The following is an 18,316-nucleotide window of genomic DNA, read 5'->3' as shown; positions in this document are numbered from 1 at the left end:
AAGGAAAGCATTTTACATTTGTGATGAGTGTGCCTAAAGAACTCTAACTATTCTTTAGGTGTTTTTTCTAGGAGCAGTTCTACCTTTGCCCAGGGCAAATATATAGATAAATAATAATTTATCTTAGAAATTCCCTACAGGCATTCCATATTTCTTCCAGAAATGAAAAAAAAAATCATAAATAAATTTCTTGACCATGGAAAAAGTAAAGAGTTTTATTTTGTTTTGTTTTTAATAGTTATTGATGTTTTATACAATAGCACCTCTTTGGTTGACTTGCTAAGACCAAAATCCATTTTCTGATGCCTAGAGAGTGATTTTCAACCACAAGGGTTTTTAACTGGAGTTCATGGATCCCTCAGGCAGTGGTCTCAAACTTTCCTGTGCAGAAAACTCACCTGGGGCACTTGCCTAAAAGGGATCTGAAGATGACCTAGGGATTTGCATTTTTAATAAAACACAAAGTCCTGGACCATGCTGCCCTATGACAACCATGGATGGACTTCAGGTGGTTCTGTTTAGCCCTGAAACTGTGACTACTTGAATTTTTTTCAATAAGAGGGTCTACAAGGATTTAGAAGACTTTCATTAGTTTTTCAAAGGAGTCTGAAAAATACCATGATTCTATTAGGAACAACAGTTTATAAGTGGAAAAGGGCAGCAACAAGAACCCACAGTGAAAGGCCTAACAATAGGGGAAACACTACAAAGCAGCTATAAATACTCAAGTGGGACTGTAATCCAGAGCAGTGTCCCCTAAGCAGTTTGAGAAATTCTAGAAGTTAATAGATATGTCAATAAACCAGTGTTCATTGGTCAAAAAAGTTTGAGAAACATTGTTTTTAATTTTTTTAACTTTATTATAGAAGTGAATAGACTTTATTTTACTAATTTGCACTGTGAATCACTTAAAAGAATCGTTAGTATGTAGTAATTCCCAAACCTATTTGATCACAGAACCCTTTTCGAATGATTGTCATTTTGAGAAATGCCCTTTAACAGAGGAACAGACTTTAGTCCCTGAGTGCAGCACAAAAATAAGTAACTTTCATTGTAACCTTGTCATGAAGGAAAATTTCAATTGTGTTCTAAATACTCCGAATAATAGAATAGCAGAGAATTTTATATTTTAGAAAAAATTTTTATTAAAAATATATAGAGAGGAAAAAACCTCAGCTATCTAGTTATTATTTACATGAATTTATTCATTGCTAGTTGATGGTGAATTTAAATAATGTCTTGCTCTAAAATGGAAATTTAGATTTTTTCTTTATAATTTTCTTGGGATTTAGGAGAAGTTTGTATTTCCTAAGAATCATAGAGCTCATTCTACAATAAAACAACAATCCTTATTTCATGTATTTTATAACAGTGATTGGTACCCAGCTAAACATATTTGCCTGTGTGTAAACAGATATGTCCAAAATTTCTTGAAGCGAGACAGTTCTACAGTGATGTAAAAAAAAAAAGAAAGGTAAAGACCAGATTGGCTTAACACGGGAAGGCAAACTCCTGGATTGATTGTATCCAGATAAGAATTTAATCTTGAAAGAAGAAGGAAAAGGAGATTAATTTAGTGAAGGCAAAAGTAAAGGGAACTCCTGCTGGGGTAAACCCTTTCCTAGTGTGATTAACAGTGAAAAGTCTAAGGAACAGAAAAATAAGTATGCTTGGGCAGAAAGAAATCATGAGCTGAAGTGTGATGATTAAAACAAGTCCTGTGAGATACTGTGCCGGAAAATAAAAGAAATAAGTTTGGGAAATTCTATTTCATCCTTTGTGTTTTATTTTACTTCAATTGGACTTTCACAAAATGAATTAATCACAAATTATTTTCCCCATAAATTAACCCTCAAGATGCACCTTGGGAGAACACTGAGCTAATAGTAATAGGAAATAAGAACTACTAATTAATGGACCTGTATCATAATCATTGCTTTTCAGGGACAAAATGATTAGATTTAGGTCATACATATTATTCTATCCTCTTTCATTATTAAGTTATAATGATTCGTGGATTGAAATAGATTTGCCTTTCAATATTGTTATATTTCTGGAGTACAAGATCCTTCTAAATCCAGGTCATGAAGGTAAGACCTTTTCATGTATAATCCTCCAACCCTACATATCTTTAAACAAGTAGCACTGTTAGGTCATATATATATCTATACATAATTCTCAGAGATTTGGGGGGGGTGGCTTTTTTGCTTACTTTGTAAACATTCACAACATTTCCAATTTAGAATTGAGCTACACAAAACCTATGTTTAATTTCCAGCCAAACTATTAAAGAATTAGGAAGAATTCTTAAAATTTTTGAAAATGCCTTATAAACAATCTGGTTCCAGAAAGAACATCTTTATGATTTAGAAGGTTAGACCAGCCTCCATCTACAGGCCAAATGAGAATCAAGCAACAGCTAAGTGAATCATAATATATTTGTTCTCCTTTCTTTTCATTTTGGGGTCATAATTTTAATGGCAAAACCTTAGTTATACATGATGATTGTACACGCTTGTGTTCTCTGGCATGCCTATGGGAGACTAGTAGTTGTGAGTAGGGCTATTTAGAGATAGAGTTTAATATATGTGGGGTTAACATCAATGTAGAGGTGAAACAGTTTTTGTAAATACTTAAAGATTTTTTTAAGCATTTTTTTACTCTTTAAGAACGGGACTAAATTCCACATTTTAAATTGGCTGACTGGTCTCTCTCATACTATCTGCAAAGATACCATGACATTTTTGGTCCTATATCGTATGAAAGACTGTGTCACATGGCTACAAATTTGATACCAACATTTAAAAATTTCAGTGAAGCAAGTGGATAACCCATAAAATTGTTACATTTCTGGAAACTTCCTTGTAAATCCATGTGACAAAGGTAATCTTTTCCTCACGTGGAATCACCAGACCTTATATCATTTCTAAGTAGCACTCAGTATTTTCTCTCCAAAGGCACTTTAAATGCTTGCTTTCTAAGAGTTTACAAATTTTCCATTTTGTAATTAAGCCTCAAGACACTTCCTATATACATGTTTTAAGAAATGACAATCAAAAAGGAAGGATTTTTTTTTTAATCCTTGAAAATTTGCTCAAATGTACCATTTAGTGAGGTCAGTCTTTTTCTCCATACTCTTAAGGAGTATAAGTTTGTTTTTTTAAAAATCATATTAAAATGGTAGTGTGACAACAATTAATGTCATTATGAGGGAAAAAATCGATCTTTTGAGTTGTATTGTTCTTAGGAAAGCAATAGATATCATAATTATTTAAACCAAAGTTATTTTTAATTATGATTTCATGAATAATATAATCTAGATTCAATAGGTTAACTTGCTTCTTTTTATTGATCTAGGAACAACACTTTTAAGGTCTTGAAGACTTATATCCTTTATCTAGTCTTTTTTTCTTTTAAATTTTTATTTTAATTTCACACTTTAAAAAATATCAGATTCCTCAAAAGTTAATATTTTACCACATTTCCAAATTTGCATTCTCTTTCCCACTTAAACCGATTTCTCTTTCTGAACTGAGAATAAATCACAAGTATTTACCCTTATATACTTCAGTGTGCATTTCTTAAGAACAAGGGCATTCTCTTTCATAACTACAGTATAGTTGTCTGAATCAGAAAATTAATAGTCATGCAGTAATACCATTAGTTTGTAGATCTTACTCAGATTTCATCAAATTACCCTAATAATGTCCTTTATAATAAGATAAAATAAAATGCTGATCATGTATTGATTTCAGTTGTCATGTCTTTTTAGATTCCTTTTGACTAGAACATTTCCTAGTCTTTGTGTTTCCTGACATGACACTTTTGAAGAGTACAGACCAGCTATTTTGTAGAAAGTCCCTCAGTTTAGGTTTGTCTGATATTTCCTTGTGACTAGATTCAAATTATGCCAGACCTTAAAGAAACAGAATTGTATAAGATGTGATTTTATAATGACAAATCACATTCCTTTAATAACTCTGAGATTTAATAAAATTATTTAATTGTCATGTTTGCATCAAGCAGAATACTTATCTCCAGGTTCCCAGGGGGGGAAAAAAAAAAGACTCTCCCAGGAGATTTTATATGTATTTACTAAAGAACAAACTTTGTTTAATTATTAAGGATCTTGTTAGTTTTGATGATTTAAGGAATCATTGATTATTCTAATATCGAATGAGAAAACACATAACATGTTCAACAGTATTGATCTGCTCTTTTCACAGTTACTCCTGAATGCCCACAGAAAGGAAGAAATGTTTTCCTCTCCTTACATGAACTCGAGTTCTTATCACAGCTCATAAAATCCTTTTTGAAGTTGGAACAAAATGTTCAGGAATTGTTTGAAGAAATGTTTTTATGGCTCAAGACACCCAGGAATACTTCAGGTAGTATGCTCTTCTGCAAATCTATAATTCTGTTTCTGCTTCCTGCTATTAAGTCTGTACCATTACCTGAAAAAATGAAAATACAGGACAGAGTTCTTTAAACAAACATTAACTATAAAGCACACCTTGAAATTATATTTTTATCCTTTATACATTGTAAATTCCGTAGTTTTAATTGAAAAGCATCATAAGTCAATTTTGGATAATTGTCTTTAGTTAAAATAAGATCAATTTTTTTTTTTTTTTAACTCAAAGAAACACAGCCTGGCCTTTGGAAATATCAAGGAGACTGGATGGTCTAGTAGCTCCTCTTTTGCCACTAGCAGCCTGATGACCTTGAGCAAAATATTTAGTTTCCTTAGACGACCAGTTTCTCATCTTTAAAATGATGATGTAAGATATGTTAATTTTCTCTTTCTTTCAGTATTAAGTGCTTTAGATTACAATATATTATGTAGGGTTGTGAGAATTAAATGATTTAGTGAGTGTAAAATATTTAAAAGAATGTCTAGCATATCATAAACAATAAATGTGAGTTGTTACAATTGTAATTATAATTATACAATATGTTGTTTCTAGTTAGTCTCAACAAAATCCTTTTAAAGAAAAGTGTGCTATGTGTGTTCAAATAATGTTTCTAACAATTCAGAGGCATAATGGTTAAGACATGTTCTCTGTTTTCATATCTATATTTATAAAGATTTTCATCTATATCAGAGTGGACTATACAAAGTTCTCTTTTACATAATACCACATATCATTTTAAGGAGAGTAAATTTAAATAGTGGCTGCGTTTGCAAAACAAAGTGAGGGAAGCAAGTGATTAAAAATCAATCTGCAAATTTCAAAACCTGATTTCTTAGTGAAAATTACATGTAGTTTAATATATTTACTTTTGTATTTCTTTATTTACCTAGCCTGGGTAAACAATGTTAGAAAAGTTATAGGATTGGAGTTTGTTTTATATTAAGCATAAGTTACTGGCCTTCTACGTTTCAGGTTAAGTTTAAGCAGCACTATTAAATTATAAAATAAATAATGTAGACTGTTTTTTCCAAATTTGGATATAATTTGAAGAAAAATGAGTGTGGAATATAGATTTCTGAATCTGACAAAAAATCAAATGGGAAAATAATAAAAACATAGGACAGATAATATGAAAATTAAAAGATGGAATGAAAAAGTCAATTTATTAGTAGGTAATGTGAGCCCTAGAGGGTCTTCTAGATGGAATTAACTGGATCAAAGAGAGATCTGAATAGAGAAATATGATGTCCTAATTTTTGACAAAAATTTATTGGTGCCACAAGCAGTTGACACTTGGTGTTGGTACTCATCCATCATGCCCGGCTAAGATTTGGTGTCTCTCATCCACATCTCTAGCAGATCTTTTCTGAGGTGTGGATCAAAAAACAGAGTGAATTCCAAAGCATCTAGACCCCTATCCATTTGGATTCATCTTCTATTGGTCCTAGGCCAGGCCCTTGAGAAATAGCTCATTCTGAGAAATTTATTCCTCTTAAGGGCAGCATAAATTCAAAACTAGAGTTGTGTTAGAGAGGTATTCTAAAGATATAAAAGTTAAATAGCCAAGAACTGAAGCAAAGATTTGACACACTGATTTCAGGAAAAAAGGAGAAAAAGAAAAAGCTGGTTCAACTGCACTGGATTGAGATCAAACAATGTTGAGACTTGCCAATGCTGTGTATTTGAGAGCAATAGTTATGATTATTGAATAAAATCAACAGAGAAAATATATAATTATGCCACAATATACTGTCTTACCCCAAATTTGTCATCATATAAGCAGCATGGCAGATAAAAGCAACTTCAGTATCACATTAATAATAGTGTACTATAGAAACACATTTATGGATTATCAAACATAGTAAGTGGAAAGAAATTTGAAGGACAGCTGTAAGAAATGTCTAAGTATTAGAACATCTTCTTGTGATATATGTGTTCTTCATTCATGTTTTTTTGTAACAAAGCCAAGATTTAATCTGCCATAATTTTATGTAAATTAATGAAAAGAATGATCTTGAGGGAAATTGTCAAGAAAAATCTTAAATGGTTTATTCAGTATAACCACGTTAATCAATTCTTATCAAAAGCCTTGGTTTCTTAAATCAGGAAGGAAAAGATTTCTTGAATGATTAAAGAAACCAAATGAATCTTAAGTTATCCTGATAGTTAATGTTTTGCTTAGAAATCTTGTGTGGGAGAGGATGGGGAGAAAAAAGATCAAGTCATTTGGTTTTTGGTGTACTTGTTTTGATTGGAACATATTTTGCTAATAAAGATCCTAGAAGGAGTTACCTAGTATGTCTATGTAACCAAAACAATGTGATGAAAAGTAAGGTTTTTTTTTTCATTGTCCAGATGTTTTAAAAATATCCAGGTGCTTAACATCACATAGAGAAAATATAAAGATGATTAACCAAATGTTTTACTTTTTACTTTGATGTTTACTACTATAATGTAGATTTGGCCAACTTGGCAGTGCTTTTAGGAATTTGAATACAACACAATAGATTTTGTAGAGACACAAATATTTTCTGAGAAAGAAAAGATATTTAGTCATTATATTTATTTGCTTTTGTTTGGTCATGATTTGATGGTTTTCTATTTTGGTCATTTCAGAAAAATGATAGGACATTATTTCACTGTTATGGGATCTTACTGTATTTCTTTTAGGTGATCTTATCTTATGGAGTGGACTCGGATTTGATTTATGGGGCACTTCTAATACTCCTTCAGAATAAAGCTGTTCTTCGGGCAGTTCCTCAAATTTTCCAAAGGTGGCATCTGAGATTTATCTAAACCAGGAGGTTTCTTGGCCCTCATTTTTCTTTAGCCCCAGCAATGACAAAAAGCAATGGCTGCTTCAATTGGATGTAAGAAGAACACTTAGGGTTTGTCTCAGAAGAATCAAAGATTTCAGATCTTCTGAAAGATTGTTTGTACTCTTAGGGGGTCTTAAGAGGGGTCAAATGGCTTCTAAGAGTTCCTTAGCTAGATGGTTAAGGGATTGTATTAGGGAGGCGTATGTAGTTAAGGTAAAGAGGCTCCTAGGGTTTGTAAAGCTCATTACACTAGGACTTTAGCTGTTTCTTGGGCAGAGAGGTCGAAGGCTTCCACATTGGAAATTTGCAAGGTGGCCACCTGGGCTTCTCTTCATACTTTTTCATAGTATTATCTCTTGGATGTAGTCTCTTCTACAGATTCAGCTTTTGGTGGGAGGTTGCTTGTGAGCCAGAAAAGAACAATAAAGAAAAGAGAGACTTGTAGTTCTCACTTAGAGCTGCCAACAAGGCAAGTTGCTTTGTAGTGCACACAATGGGAGCCTATGAAGACCAATTTGGGTGTGAAAGTGGATGTCACAGGGAAGTACTGCCAACCTCTACTCTCTATGAAAGAAAACGGCAGTGTGGAAACTAACCAGAAGTGTAAAATTAACCACAGCAAACTCCATAGGCAGAGGCTGTTCAGCAGCTGGCATTCCTGTGACCCTCTGCCCTACTCTACTGAGGTCCTTAGTCTGGGCACGCTCTTAAAGAAACCAGTGTTGACTGCATGCAAATAACTATGTTTTAGAACGATGAGCCAAAAATGGGCTACCTTCTCTAGACAATGCTAATAAGTGTATAGAATGTCCAATATATTTTTAAATAGGTGAAATAATTTGTTAAATGTTCAAAGAGCTCATAAAGTTTGACAATGCCAAATTTTGAAATTGACCATTTTGAATTCCAAACAAATACAAAAATGCCACAATTCGTTAAAATCGTGAGATATCTTATTAGTCTAGATTCAGTGTTACTAATCCTGCCTTAAAATAATCCCTTTGGCTTCTCTGTATAGGATTAAATTTTTTTAAACATTTTTAATTTGGAGGGGAAGATTATATTATACAGGTTATCATGATTGCTCAATAATTCTTTTTCTATCTTACTATAGAATTGCTCACCAGCAAAAGAAGTCTTGGGAAGCTTATCTTATTTTTTAATTCATCTTGAATATAGGTAGACGGTGTGTGTAAACATCAAAGCCCATTACTTTGAGTGAATAAGCAGAATGTATTTGGGAATGAAATGATAAATATAAGATAATTAACCTTTTTTGTAAGTTTTAAACTATAGTTACACAATGGCAAATAGTTAGTTCCAAGAATAGATCTGCAAAGCTTGTGCTTTGAATTAATGTTATTTTTCCAGGGTGAATACCTTTTACATCAACTATTTTTTATGACCTATCTGTAGAAAAGTAAAGTGACATTAAGAATACAAGTGCTTCCTCTTCATGTCATTGACAACTTGATCTTTATTATTTTTTTCTTCTTTAAAAATATTTTCCAATAATTGTCCAGACATGTAGTAAAATTTTAAACAGGATAAAAGAATATATGGTTAAAATTAAGTCTTTTTCCACTCCATTTGTCTAGTTTCCCTTTCCAAAGGCAACTACTTCCATATATATCCCCATGTTAAAATAACACAAAATCTTGTCATACTATACAGAGATTCTTTTTTTTTATTAACAATTATCTAGAAACACCCCATATTCAGAAAAACAGCTGAATAGTTTTCTATTGGTGCATGTACCATAATTTAATCAGCTACTCATTAATAGACACATAGGGTTGTTTTTTCCTCTTCATTTGCTTCCACAAACAATGATATGGCAAATTTACTTGAACTATGTCTTATATGTCCTCATGTATATCTGGACAGTAAGTTACTAAGGTGGAATTGCTAAGTAAAAAGGAATGATCATAGAGAGGATGAAAACACAAAACGTAGACTGAGAAAGACGTTTGCAAAATACATATCTGATAAAGACCTTGTATCCAAAATATACAAAGAACTCTTAAAATTCAACAGGAAAACAAAACTCAATTTAAAAATGAGCAAAAGATCTGGAGAGCTCACCAAAGAAGATATACAGATGGCAAATAAGCATATGAAAAGATGCTCAGCAACGTATGTCATCAGAGAAAGGCAAATTGAAACAAGGAGATACCATTACACTCCTACTAGAGTGGCCAAAACCCAGAACACTAACACCACCAAATTCTGGCAAGGATGTGAAGCAACAGGAACCCTCATTCATTGCTAATAGGAATGTAAAATAGTACAGTCTCTTTCGAAAACTGTGTGGTTGTTATATCATAAAGCTAAACCTTGCCTTATGTGATCTAGTAATCACACTCCTAGGTATTTATGCAAATGAGTTGAGAACTTATGTCCACACAAAAACCAGCACATGAATGTTTACAGCAGTTTTATTCATAATTGCCAAAATTTGGAAGCAGCCAAGATGTCCTTCAGTAGGTCAATGGATAAACTGTGGTATGACAATACAATGGAATATTATTCATTGATTTTAAAAAAAGAGATATCAAGCCACACAAAACGTGGAGGAAACTTAAATGAATATTGCTAAGTGAAAGAAGCCAATCTGAAAAGCCTGCATACTATATGATTCCAACTATAAGACGTCCTGGGTAAAGCAAAAGTATAGACAGTAAAAGATCAGTGGTTGCTAAGGAGAGTGAGGAGGGGAGTAGAGGTGAGTAGGTGGAACACGGGATTTTTAGAGCAGTGAAATTAATCTGTGTGATAGTAATGGTGGATGCATGACACTATGCATTTGGCAAAGCCATAGAACTGCACCATGCAAAAAATGAACCCTAATGCAAATTATGGACTTTAGTAAATAGTAATCTATCAATATTGGTTCATCAATTGTAACAAATATCCCACACCAATGTAAGATGTTAACAGTAGGGGAAACTGAGGGCAGGGGGAGAGGGAGTATATGGGAACTCTGTACTTTCTGCTCAGTTTTTTCTAAAAAGCTAAAACTGCTTGAAAAGCTAAAGTCTATTAATTTTTTTTAAAGCTATGGACATTGAGAGAGAGTTACAAGCCAGTTTTTCATATCCAGTTCAATTAACAATATTTTTGTTATGCAGAATTGTTTTATGGCTTCTGTGTCCTTCTGAAAAGTCTCTATCTTGTATCTTTGGGGGGAAAATTCCATATTTTCTTTAATAGACTTATAGTTTCATTTTTCTTTATTTGAAAGTCTGCTTAATCTGGATTTTATTTCAGTATTGAGATTGATCCTTATTAATAACACTAGCTTCTGCAAAAGATGTAATAAAATGCAAGCCATAGAGAAAGCATTTTAGGTTAAATGGTATAACACTGATCTAAAACTTGTCTATGTTGTCATGTGTGTTGAGAAATGAAGCAGGATTCCTCAACTGCAGTCCATGGCCCCTTGAGGATCGTGAACGTGCTTTACAAGAGGGCCTGGGAATCTCCAATAGCACCTGTGAGTGTGTGTGCGCGCACACAGTCATATTGTGCATTTTGGATGAAGTGTTCTGTCACTTTAATCAAGTTCTATGAAGTGTTCACAAATCCAAAGTGATTAAGAAACACTAGAGTTGGGGGAAACTTTTCCTCAGAATTAACTCTGATAACATTTCTCAAAAGATTGTTGTTATCACCTACCAATTGGAATATTTACCTTTTGAGAGAATGTTTCTGTGGATTGTGTTACTTAGGAATCATTCATGATTAAGCTCATAGAACCATATTTAGAAAAACAAACAAATATCCCACATATTTTCTAGAGGACTATATTTGTCAGAAGCCCTACCGATAAGAATCACTGATATTTGGAGATTTGTTTGCCCAGGAGATAAGGAGAAACTGACTCTTAAGATTATTAAAATAAAAGAAAAATTAGGGCCTCCCTGGTGGCGCAGTGGTTGAGAGTCCGCCTGCCGATGCAGGGGATACGGGTTCGTGCCCCGGTCTGGGAGGATCCCATATGCCGCGGAGCGGCTGGGCCCGTGAGCCATGGCCGCTGAGCCTGCGCGTCCAGAGCCTGCGCGTCCGGAGCCTGTGCTCCACAACGGGAGAGGCCACAACAGTGAGAGGCCCGCGTACAGCAAAAAAAAAAAAGAAAAATTAATCATGCTATATAATTCGTCATCATATATCAAGTCTAAGCAAAACCAAAAGATAATTGCTAAGTCATTCATATTGAATTAAACTATTATTAATAGAACCATAATAGAAAATGGAAGGATCTCTTCGGCATATTTATTCATTACATTTTTGTAGATCTGTATTTTTCCCATGGAAAGGATTTCTTAATTCTGAAAAATAAAAGTTGAGGAAGTATTTCCATTTTAGAAGCTAGAGATCACTTCTTACCTGTCTCAGTGTTTGTGTTTTTCCAATGACTCATTGATAATCTTATTAAAAGTATAATTTTTCCTGATATGATAATGTTTATCCATGTGCTTTTGTTCTCCCTTGTTTCAAAAAAAGAAATATTAATGTGCTAAAGAACACCACTGGTTTTTAAAGCAGTACTTCACAATTTAGCTTTTTAAATGAACAAAGAAATTAATATTTACTTTGTATTGTTAACTTATCCTACATTATTAACATGAAAATGAATTAATGACAAAAGGATCTGAATTTTACAGATTATATATGCATATACATCAAATTTGAATATAAATAGGATATAAATTCCATCAAGTTGTATGTATAGAAAAGGACTCTATATTTTGATCCTCTCATTATTGTGATGGCAATGTCACCCTACATCTTGTTGACTGTATTCTTTGTGCCTTGATGTGTTTGTATGTGTGTGTGTGTACTATGGATAGAGCTTTTCTACGTAATTAATTTTAACCTATTAATCACATCTAGTATGGTTTGTTTTTCTTAATGTAAGTTTGTGTGTTTGTTTTCTATTGCATAGAAATTTTGGAGACATCCAATAGAGAAGTTGTAATAGAGAAACCTAGAACAAATGAAACCAGTATTCCTTCAGAGCAATTGCTACCAGTAAAAGAGGTAAGTGAGGAAAAATGGGTGGTGGTTTTTTATTCATATGTAATAGCATCATCATTTTTATATGACTCCTTTATGAATCAAAATGTCTTGAGTTTTACCCTTTGCCACTAAAAAAATAATTCCTGGTTGAAAATTGTCTTATTAATTTTGATGAAAGTTGAGTTTAGTGGGAACACTGCTGTGCTGCACAGTGTGTTCCATGCAAGGAGTAGGGAACTGGCAGTGAAGAGATCTTTGTTCTCATCCCACTCGGGGTCTACACCTTGAGAATTTGGACTGTAGACAACTGTTGAAAAGTGAGAAAGTGGAGATGAAAAAGGAAAGGGAAGAGGAAAGAATAGTTTGAACTGGCCTCTTATTTGAGTGTGCCCAGCATGCCCCTGTTTGCTCTCAGATCCATTACCACTCTTCCTCTGCTCTGTTCTGTATTGTAGAGAAAAACCTCTTCCAGTCTTTCTTGCTTTCTGGACCTGGGTAGGTTTGGCCAATGAAAAGCCCTAAGGGAAGATTGGAGGGTAGTTCTTGGAGAGAAACCAGAGGATTTCTTCCCCTTGCTCTGTTTTAGAGAACATCTCCAGGAGTAGCTGTGACTCCTTCATTTATTTCATGCTGCTCCACACACACAGTCCTCTCTCTGAGGTTTCAGGTCCGCCTGGCAGGTTGGCCTCCTTCACTGGTGGCCCCATAGCACTGTTCCCATTCTTTGTTCCTCCAGCCCTAGGAGCGGTCGTAGCTAGTGGTAGTAGTAGTAATAGTAATAGTAATAAAATAACTGTCTTGCTTCATAACCCATGTTTGGCTCCTCAAATCTTCTATCACCTTAGTAATTAATACCTTACATTAAAATTCTTCCTTTCAAAATACCGAGAGTGGTTTCTATTTTCTGAATGGATCTTGACTGATCTAGTAGGTAAACCTTTAAAAAGGCAAAAGAACATAGAGTTTTAACAGAGTTTCAATGTAGAAAGCAAGGAAAATAATCAGAAAAAAGGTGAAATTATACATTATGTTTTAACCAAAAATCAGAGTAGTTATTAAGAAATTAGCATTAGGTAATAGAAGAAAGGGATTTAGTGGGTAGCTCCTTTGTACACAGAACAGAAAACTACATTATTTCCTCTTTTTTTTTCTTGGATCAACTAGTAAATCTTATATATTCTAACTGGAAGGTGTATGATTCCAAACATCAGATGGGAAGAGTAGAAGTAAGCCAATGATATTTTATGTAAATAAATAGACTTCTAGGAGGAAATTTGAATAGTAAATGTTTTCAATTTTCTTTTTAAGATCAGCTATTAACGTGCTTGGTTTTCCATATTTTGAAAAGAGAATTTAGGAGGTAGTATAATTACATATAAATTACCATGGGCAAAGGTAATCATCGTGGCACGCACACAGGCACAAAAAGTCACTGTGACCATGGCAATTGATGGCGATTTTCCCCGTAACGTCTTGCCTTGAATGCATGAATGAATGATTTTAATGAATAGACATGCCCTGGTGGGGGAACAAAAAGCAGAGTTTTATTGTTGTTGTTGTTGTTTTTAATTTTTATGAAGGTAGGTTCCTTTTTATATTTCTATCATAAATGCATCCCAAGAAAATACTGTTACAGCACAGAACTACACGCATGGCACTTTCAAAGTTTCACTTATGAGAAAAGAAATAATATGAGCTCAGTAGACTCAATTATTGATTCATTTTATGTAAAAATAAAATGAGAGTTGTATCTTTAGGCAGGCCCTATGATGTTAAAGGTCCAAAGAAACTTTAGAAAGGAAATTTCAATTACATCTTAATTATAAGCATAATGAGAAGGAGAGCCACTTTTTCTGATTATAGAGTTATGGGATCATAGAATTTTAGCTCTAGAAGATGAATCACCTTTATTACTTTGTACTGCATGTATATTCAGTACAAAAAAAGCATTAAATTAACGCTTAGTGGGATTATGTATACTAGAAAATTAAGCTAATGATCATCATCTCAGTAATTTTAGACTGAAAGAGACCGTAGAAACCATTCAGTTCAGCTCTTTTATTTTTCCAACAAAAAACTTGAGATCCAGAAAAGTAAGTAATTCAGTTAGGAATATCAAGCCTAGTGTCTTCTGAAGTTGGAGTAGGTAAATTATTGCTGTAAACAAGATTATACTAAAACAGGAAAAGTTTAATCCTAAGCATATATTCAGCTTACTATCCATAATGCTTTTATACTTTAGAGAACATTAGAGGACTTGAGGGGAATATATATTTGTAAACATACAGCCACATGAGCCAAAGACCAAAAGAAAAAAAGAAAACACCACCACCCTCCACCCCAGCCTCTCCCACTCCCCACACACAGAGCAATGCAGGTCATTTTAAGTCCTCATTTTCTGGAACAAAAGTAGTGCTGCTTACCACTTTGTGGGTGGAGAAACTAAGTAAAATTCTAAAGAAATAAAAATCTAGAAACACACAGTGGTATATTTTCTCTGAGAAATTTATTTCTTATTGCTATTTTTTTGGCTTGTCTGGATTTCTGAGAATGAAAAAGAAATAAAAGATTGAATATTAAATGCTGTCTTATGTTGCAATACTTGTTAACAATAAACTATAAAAAAGACTATAAAAAGCTAATGTAGGCTTTATTAAATATATTGAATTTAAAGACTGCTTTATGTGATAAATAGTAAGTGGAACTTTCAGCTCTCATAAAGATGGTTTTATTGAACTATATTTAAGAGATTAAATTTTGAAAAAACAAAGTTTTTGATTAAATCCACTGATGAATTAAAATGAAATGACAGTATATTACTGTGTGTAAAGAATGCATGTTTTTGTATATTGCTTTATTCACTGGGTAATATTTTTAGGTTGTAAGAATGGCTTTTACAGTTTATTAAAGAATACCTACATTCAACATGCTGAATGAAAGTAATACTTTTACATCTGTAACAATAGAACAACACTTGCTGATTTAAGATTAATATAACTTCATATAAACTTATATTTCAGGCTACTTTACTAAATTTTGGCTGGAGAAGTGCATTTAAAGAAGTGTCTCTTCCCATGGCACATTGTATAACAACAGCCATTGAAGACTTTTCCACAAAAATTCTCCAACAGGAACAGAATGAAAGGTCTTCAGCTATGAGCTATGCTTTGAACCTTGTAAATGTCCAGCAAGTTTGGCAAGATAACCGTGCGGTTCCTGAGGCAGACCAACCAAAGAAAATTGCAAAGGCAAGTATCAAATGAAATCCTTTCAAATTAGATTGGCATATGAGATTTTTTTTTTCATATACGCTATTGCAAAGGGAACCAACAGAAAAATGATGGAGTCTCTTGGGAAACACTTGGCACTTGACCCAGTACCAGTTTTCTTCTCTGGTATCCGTGGGCCACTGTGCTAGCTAAAAGGACTTAAACCTGCTGCCAACTTTTTGCTCCATGAATCTGAGGTAACTAAAGAGAGGGCCTCTGTGACTTCCTGGGGGGTTGAGAAACTGCTTGTTTGGGTTATACCTTTGAATGACTTCAGGAGAAATTTAGGAGGCTGAAGGAGTTACTGTCTTTTATTGGTTTGGGCAACTTTTAAATCTTTATTTACACCTTAGTGACCGTTCCTTTAACATTAGTCTTACATCTGTGTTCTGAGAGTCACGGAACATACTGAGAAAACAGGAAGTAATTATGGAAATAGAGAAATATAGTTACTCAGCATTAAGCCCACAGTGAGGTCAGCAACGTATCATTGAAATTTTTTTTTTAATAAATTAATGTATTTATTTATTTATTTTTGGCTGCATTGGGTCTTTGTTGCTGCACGCGGGCTTTCTCTAGTTGCCGCGAGCGGGGGCTACTCTTCGTTGTGGTGCACTGGCTTCTCACTGCAGTGGCTTCTCTTGTTGCGGAGCACAGGCTCTGGGCGTGCGGGCTTCAGTAGTTGTGGCACGTGGGCTCAGTAGTTGTGGCTCGCGGGCTCCAGAGTGCATGCTCAGTAGCTGTGGTGCACGGGCTTAGTTGCTCTGCGGCATGTGGGATCTTTCTGGACCAGGGCTCATACCCTTGTCCCCTGCATTGGTAGGCAGATTCTTAACCACTGCACCACCAGGGAAGCCCCTGAAATGTTTTTGAAAGAGAGTTTTTAAAGGTGGCCTTAATCCCCTATTGCCACCCTGAGGCTCCAGAACATTCCCCAGGGAACACTTTTGGCCGACCTGGAGTGGAGGCAAGTTGCACCTTCCCATGCATCCATCATGCCTCCTTTGCCATTAAGAAGGAGTAACTTCACAACTAGAGAAAAGCTAAGTGCATCACTTCTGAGAGTTGCTGACTCTTTACCAATAAGAAGATGCTATATGAGATTGTTTCTGATGCTTTTAGATTGTTTAAGTTAAACTGATATAGCCTCATTTATCTGTGGTGATTAATTAAAAAAAATACTTCTATGAAAATTTAGCGAAAAAAAACCAGGAATAAGTTAAAAATAATGTAATCATGGATACATATTTTCTGAGTTCTATTAACTACAAATAAAAGTAATTTAAAGCTATTTCATGAGTTTTTCATAATGTCTCTCTGGTAAGCATAAGGTTTGACGGTTATATACAGAGAAGCATCATTTTGGTCTTTCTTTATTTGAAATAAAACATTTAACTTTCTACAACAGAGAAATCGATTATTATAAAGTTGTGTCATTATATTTATGTTTGATGCCAAATTCATTATTTTGGAATTTAGCTCCCCTGTACATAAATTACACGGTGCTGTCAGAATACAAATAACTCAGTGCTACATTTATTTCTCCCTAGTTTTGTTCTGACATCATGGAAAAACTTGACACAATCCTTCCACTGGCTCTGGCATGCAGAGATGATTCTTTTCAGGAAATTAGAGCAAACTTTGTGGAGGCCTGTTGTAAAGTGGCAACAGCTGTCCTGGCCAGACTGCAAGAGAGAGGCAAGGAGGTTCCTTCCAAAGCACCCCTGAAAAACTTGCACATGCTGCTCTCCACGGCAGTGTATGTCTTCCAGCATTTTATGCAATATGATAATTTGATGAAAGAAAATACTAAGAAGTGAGTGTCATTTATATTAAGTTGATGGCCATTCTTAAAGTAACATGTAATCTTTGGATATCACAGAGGTAGAATTTTGATAATAATATTTGAGAAGAAGAAAATAATAATTAACATGGTGAATTATTTTCATTTGTCTTGACTAGGAAATGTCAAACAGGTAGAGCATGGGGTGTATTAAACCAGATATACAGATAGTAAGAAGGATAGGTATTCCCTCTAAAGGCCCACTCAGATGACCCTTGCATTTCCCATTCTCTAAACTGGAGCGACTATTTTTGGCATGTTGTTATGACATGACCAAACAAACCCTTTCCATTCTGTAAGGCACATTGTATTGACTACACTGAAAAGGAAAAACAAACTTCTTGTTGTCACACAAAACAATATTTGTGGAAAATGCCCTTCTCTTTTGTTCCTAGGCCAACTAGATGTTAGGAGCAGGCATAGAGAAGAGATGCATTTCAATCTATTTTATTGACAAACGTAAACATATTTCATAACATCCATTTAATAATAAGCTATCCTTCATATTTGAAGAGGAAGCATCTGGCAGTCATAATTTTCATGTATTAGTAGTCCAAAAAGACCAAATGTTTTCTGGATAGAGAAGAAAAATGACCAGAGGTATTATCACATGGTCTATCTGGCTGCTCTTGTGCTCTCTAGAAGAGAGCACAGTCCCTTGCAAAGGGAGCATGTAGACTGGGCAGTCCAGTGTGAGCCCAAGAATCTAGTCTATATGCCTTATTTAGCCTTTGCAATCCCTTCGTAGTAATGAGAGGAAGCAAAGAGAGTGTACTAAAAATAGCTGAAGATAAAAGTAAATTTGGCTTGTTGTAGGATATTACTATGATATTTCTTTAATTCTCTTAAGTAGTCAGATTGTTGAATTTATAAACAAAATGTGCCAGCAATCACTTTATTTCTGTAGAATATTGTAAAACAGTTTATGAGATAATTGACATCTACAAA

General features: G+C 34.2%; 1 protein-coding gene across 3 annotated transcripts in view; it reads left to right on the top strand.

Moving 5' to 3' along the window:
• Window positions 1–18,316, top strand: part of KIAA0825 (KIAA0825 ortholog) — a 408,362-nt gene that overhangs the window by 115,942 nt on the left and 274,104 nt on the right. For all 3 annotated transcript variants that reach the window (XM_060093150.1, XM_060093152.1, XM_060093151.1), the window contains exons 6-9: window positions 4,227–4,388; window positions 12,183–12,277; window positions 15,277–15,504; window positions 17,076–17,341. In XM_060093150.1, coding sequence (XP_059949133.1) covers window positions 4,227–4,388; window positions 12,183–12,277; window positions 15,277–15,504; window positions 17,076–17,341 — 751 coding nt within the window. The remainder of the gene's footprint in view (window positions 1–4,226; window positions 4,389–12,182; window positions 12,278–15,276; window positions 15,505–17,075; window positions 17,342–18,316) is intronic.

This window comes from Mesoplodon densirostris, chromosome 3 (assembly GCF_025265405.1).
Source record: "Mesoplodon densirostris isolate mMesDen1 chromosome 3, mMesDen1 primary haplotype, whole genome shotgun sequence".
In the NCBI taxonomy this organism is placed as follows: Eukaryota; Metazoa; Chordata; class Mammalia; order Artiodactyla; family Ziphiidae; genus Mesoplodon; species Mesoplodon densirostris.
The sequence above is the reverse complement of the archived record's forward strand: the minus strand, read 5'-3'. Positions and strand labels throughout refer to the sequence as shown.